Raw genomic sequence first — 5,690 nt, forward strand, 5'->3', positions numbered from 1 at the left:
AAACAAAATTATCCACACAATGTTCTTTAGAAACTTGCAATACAATCTTCTGCTTTGTAAAGTTTTTTTTGCTTTTACGTTTATTATTGCATCTTGCATATTTAATTAAATTTTACAATTTACTTTTCTATAAAAAATTTCAATATATCAAGAAAATTTAAGTGATAAGAGAAGAAAAAAGCTAACAATATTGTTAGCAATAAAGCTAGCACTTGATGAAAAATATACAACATACTAAAACAAATATTCGCAAATCATTAAAAAAATCTAACAATAATGCATGTAGTGATTGTCTCAAGATATCTCAAAGTTAATTAAAGATGATAAAAGTGTTGTGTGACAACAATGAGTAAAAACCAAATACAATATGCTGGAACGAATATTTAAATATCTTAAAAAAAATCTCACAATAATATAGCAAAAATCTCAAGTCGCGTTGACAGAAAATTGACGTCGACAGAAAATGAACAACTTTTCGGTAAAGCATTTTTCAAAATTCTAAATTTTTTTAAACTTATTTATCAATTTACTTTTTAATGGAAATGGCATAACTAATTCAAATAGAACGTTTTCTTATAACTTTTTCAGCACAAAATTTTTTCACAGTAACTCAAAGAAGTTTTCTATAAACATTGCAAAGATAAAAGAACAAGCGACTTCTGTCCTCAGACACGTCTGTCCTCCGTGAAAGCTATAAGTCTGTTTTTTTTTCCAAAAGAAAATTACTTTTGAGGATGAATTTTTTATTATCTAAACTCAAAAATGCTAATCGCGATTGTGTCACTTTTTTACGCGACGATATCTCGAGATTAATTAAAAATAATGAAAATGTTGCTGCAATGATCAAAAATATACAATATATACTGCGACAAACATTCAAATGTACCGAAGGTCTCAACAATAATGCTGCAAATAGTGCAAATACCGTAAATAACATAACAAGATCAATTAAAGGTACAAATATAAACTAAAAAATCTATCACTACAGTAATAAAAAATTAAAAATCTAATCGTAATGTTTTTAAATTATTAATCAATTATTCTTAATTAAGTAATAAATGATGTACAATTTACGTTTAGAAAAATTTGGATCGTTTTTTTCTTACCATCATATAGAAGAGTGCGTATCATGTTTTACGTAGATTTTAACAATAAATGTTATGAATGTGTAAATAAAAGAGGACAAAATGCATCCGTTAGTAATAGTTATAGTGACAGAAGATTACTAAAATTTATAAACAGAAATTTATTGGTTATACGCAAGAGATCATCTTTCTAAAATCTATTAGAATTTGAGCGTGTTATAGGATTTGAGGAGCAGAATATTATTTATACAATTATATTCACATCGTACAGTTGATAAAAAGTAATTTATTCATGTATAATATGTTGTTTACAAGTTGTTGCTCGAATCAAACAATTGTAACAGCGAAGTGTGTTTGCCTCCAGTACATATATTTAATTATAATTAATGTACAAATTGATAAATTAAATTATTGAAATTATTGACTGCAATTATACAAATCGATTGTTCAACGATCATTAAATTCTTTTGTAAACTGTTTGAGTCATTTTTGTTGGCAGATGTTACGTAAGTTTTTCAATGTACGAGAGATACTCTTTGATCGATATAACATCACACGCGATGGTTGGAAATGTTCACGGAATTATATAAAAAAGTAAAAAGTTGATTTCAGCTAATATCAGCTATATACGTTTTAATTGAAAATAGAAATCTACCCAAATGTCCATTAAGTTTATTGCTTCTATTTACAGCTCCGCGATCTATTTATTTCTCGAGCAATGTAATTTCAAAAGTGAAAAAGTGCTTTTTATTTCTTTCGCAGTGCTTCGCGTGTCCTCGTCTCGCATATATCATTCGCTTACTCTCCTTTTATACATATTACATTAATATATTCATATTTAATTTACAGATCTTCATATTCCACATTTATTGACCAGATGCGCTTTTACAATCTCACGAGAACGACAATTATCGCTTAGATAAAAAATCGTATATGCACTTCTATATATTCTAAACCATATCACATATTGTTCAGTCGCTAAGTGTAGTTCTTCAACTTCGGCCTCGGCTCGGTACAACTGTCTATGTATATACGGAAACATAAATTACGCCGATAACATCCTCGTTGCGCGTCCTCACTAATTCTTCTCTCCACACACATTCGTCTCAATCGTATGCACGCGAGAGACTGTCTATACGGATGCGCTTACACGTGTATTGCAGACTATAATAATATCGAAACGTCGCGCGCGCGAAATGTAGTCCTGCAAGCGAATTAGTCGGTCGATCGCGAAAGGAACTTTAACTTTTGCCAATTTTTTTTTTTTTTAATTTTTCCCAACACACCGGAAAATCGACCGTTTCATCCGTTTCGTGTTCACTTGCAGTCGTTCGGTTCGCACCTGCGTCCATTCAGTCTCAATTCCAGCCGCTGAGCATCTTCTTCTTTAATCGACCAGTCACGTGTTTTTCCCCGCTGTTGTGCTCTCTGTTCTGCTTCTCTTTTAACTGCCCTCAATTACTTCATTCACGGCGCGCGCCGCGCGACACATATCGTCGTCGCCGCGACGGCACTTGCGACGATTCTGACGAGATGCTATTTCACGCACACGGTCCCGCACAGTCGCCTTTTCTACGCGCCCGCATTTTCCGCGCGCGCTCGCCGTGGAGAGCCGTCCTCCTTCCGCAAGCCCGCGCCTAATACGTCTACGGGCGAACGGACGCGTTTGATGTGTGACCAGTCAATTAATTATATAGGGACTTCAACGATACGCTTTCGCCCTCTCCGCCCAAGCGAACAGGTCCACGCTGGGTATCTTCTCGAAGTCCGTGCAGCGTCTCAATTCGTTTCTGAAAAACCATTGCAGAATGCGACATTATGAATTAAGCGTGTAAATAAATATTAATGTGTCGTTAGTCAACTAGAAATACCGAAGCGGTTATTACCGACCTGACATTTCCATTTATTTAGATTACTATTATACTTATTTTGGAATTTTTCTACAAAATTATAAAATTATAGACATTCTGAAAAAAACTTCGGAAAGATATATAAAAAATTCTAAGAAAAATTTTTGCCAGGGTATATAATTATATTCGCTTGGCTCTTTCAATGAGTCAAAAAAAAAAAACGTTTCTATTTATTTAGATTACCTACTATTGTATTTCTAAAATTTTTCTACAAAATTATAAAATTATAGACATTCTAAAAAAATTCTAGAAAATTATATGAAGAATTTTAAGAGAAATTTTTGCCAAGATTTATAATTATATTCGTAACTAATATTTGCTTGACTCTTTCAATGAGTAAATAAAAATGTTTCTATTTATTTAGATTACTATTATATTTCTAGAATTTTTCTACAAAATTATAAAATTATAGATATTCTAAAAAAAAACTCTGAAAAATTATATAACAAATTCTAAGAAAAATTCTTGCTAGGATTTATAATTATATTCATAATTTATATTCACTTGGCACTTGAGTAAAAAAAAAGACGATATTCTAGTATTGTGTGTGAGTGGCGCCATCAGGCTCTTGAACTTACCCTGCCTGCGGCTTGAGGAACACGTTGCGCTGCATGTGCGTGATGTCATCGCCATTGTCGCAGAATATCCGCGCTAAGGTGATATTGCGCAATTGAGCCAGTTGCTCTGTGAAAAAAAAAGGGAGATAATCGATCAAACTCGAAAGTCTACAACAATATCGTCTGCAATTTGCGCAAACATATTAGATACAAAATGAGATCAATATTCATCCCTTCATACCAGGTGTAAAGGGATGCGGCTGCGTCGCGGAGTCGTAGAAGAACCTATCGGTACGCCGGGATCTGGAGAATTGCTCGTAAATTAGACAGCGGAATGTCGGGCCGATCATACCGTCGTCCGCTGGTCTCTCCGCCATACCACCCACGATAAGATCGACGTCGTTGGGATGGGAATAGATGGTACGCAGTTTTCTCATCATCTAGTATAGCCGAGCAATAATCACATATTAATAATCATCGTTCAGAAAAAAAGTCATGATAAATTAACTTATTAATTTAATTTAACATATTTCACAATTTAATTAAATTTGACTTATTAATTTAAATTTAAAACATTTTACATGTCCCGGTTCGTCCAAATTTTTGTATTAACTTAACACAAGACAAATATGTTAAAGAATTACACAAGCATTATGTACGCTATTAATACGAAATATGTAACATTTTGATTCAATTTAGAAACAAATTTCTTCACTAAATTTTAACTTAACACAAAGACAAATATGTTAAAAAGTAACACAAACGTTATGTACACAATTATTACAAAATGTAAAATTTTGATTCAATTTTATAAACTTATTTCTTCACTAAAATTAATATCTATAATATATATTAAATGTACACATACATTCATTTATCTTATAATTTATGTTTTAAGAAACTATCTTATTTTTTGTGTTATTTATTCAGTTATACTCAAATAAATTGTTATTTTAAGCACTAGAAAAGTTAAATATCAATTTAACACAAAATATTCAAATAATCACAACATATTAAATTAACACTGGGATATTAAAAATTTTATATAAAATAATATTTTAAGAAACAAGACTTCGAGCGGACTGTTTTTACGTAAGTGTATAAAATGTTCTTTATTTAGCGTAACAATATAAAAAATATAATATAAAATGCAAAAGGGGATATGCGATTCATTTCGAGCTTACCTCCGTAGGGATGAAGTCCAGGAAATCGTCAAAAGTCTTTGCGGCAGGAAGTCCGCAATATCTACGGTAATAATTGTAGCCAGGGAGGCCGTGATCGCGGCCACGTTCGATGTCCAGGCTGACGGCATCCAAGCCAAGATCGTTGCCATTGCTGGTATACAATTTGCTTGTCATCTGCAAGAGTAACGATTATGCATTAGCACGAGAGATTCCTCCCTACGAGCGTTTTTTTTTTAATACGGAGAGGAAAAAAGTACTTGACGCCTGCATGCACTTACGTCGGGAATGAGACTGATGTCCATCCTCTGGCTGGTCTGAGTGGCGAGGCCGCGGAGCAATCCGTCGAGCACCTCCTCCGATTCGATTACGCGCGGATTGAAGAAATGCTCCGCCAGCTGTAGCGTCTTGTTCTGCTGGCGGAAATTGTCCGGCAAGCTAGAAACAGGAAAGGATCGTATATTTTCTCGCTGTATATTTTCGCACGGTATAATAACTATCAATCACCGGGAGAATTTATTTCCGGCGTATAGCGCTTACCTCAGCTCTCCCTGCATCAGCGAATTCAGGAAACGCAGTGCCGCGGTGGCGGCCTCGTTGCTGACCGCCGGCTCGTCATCGGAATTGTAGCCGCGGCTGTAATTGTTCCCCGTGGCGAGACCCATGGCCCGTGTGAACCTTCTGCCCAACAGGATCGGCAGCCACTCCTTGTACGTGATGTGCTGAATCTCCGCGATCACGATGCGCCTGGCCTCCTGGTACAGAACCTCGTCCGGCCAGTCCCGGTTCAGTCTGGCAAGCTCGTCGGCGATGCGATTGTGCTCACGGTGCCAGACCGTGTGTATCACAGCTAACTGAGGATGAACGTTCACGCGATCGTCACCTGGAAGCATATATTTGTTAGAAATATTATAAAACGCTCTTCGTGACAAATATACACGGAAAGAACGATTTTGT

General features: G+C 35.0%; 1 protein-coding gene across 1 annotated transcript; it reads right to left on the reverse strand.

Annotated features, from left to right (window-relative positions):
- Positions 1–1,351: 1,351 nt before the first annotated feature.
- Positions 1,352–5,626, reverse strand: LOC105462162 (peroxidase-like). The gene is made up of 6 exons (XM_011708693.1): positions 5,274–5,626; positions 5,015–5,171; positions 4,737–4,910; positions 3,794–3,992; positions 3,574–3,679; positions 1,352–2,875 (listed from the first exon to the last, which is right to left on the reverse strand). Exons 1-6 carry the CDS (start codon positions 5,624–5,626, stop codon positions 2,788–2,790), a joined length of 1,077 nt encoding a protein of 358 aa, XP_011706995.1. The 3' UTR covers positions 1,352–2,787.
- Between the last annotated feature and the right edge of the window lie 64 nt (positions 5,627–5,690).

Source organism: Wasmannia auropunctata, unplaced genomic scaffold (genome assembly GCF_000956235.1).
Source record: "Wasmannia auropunctata unplaced genomic scaffold, wasmannia.A_1.0 LD269321.1, whole genome shotgun sequence".
Lineage (NCBI taxonomy): Eukaryota > Metazoa > Arthropoda > Insecta > Hymenoptera > Formicidae > Wasmannia > Wasmannia auropunctata.

Coding starts and splice junctions, on each gene's coding strand:
- LOC105462162 (XM_011708693.1), bottom strand. CDS start 5,626: ATGCTTCCAGGTGACGATCGCGTGAACGTTCATCCTCAGTTAGCTGTG. Junction 5,172..5,273: donor CTGATGCAGGGAGAGCTGAG/GTAAGCGCTATA, acceptor TCCTGTTTCTAG/CTTGCCGGACAATTTCCGCC. Junction 3,993..4,736: donor TGGACTTCATCCCTACGGAG/GTAAGCTCGAAA, acceptor CGGCTATACTAG/ATGATGAGAAAACTGCGTAC.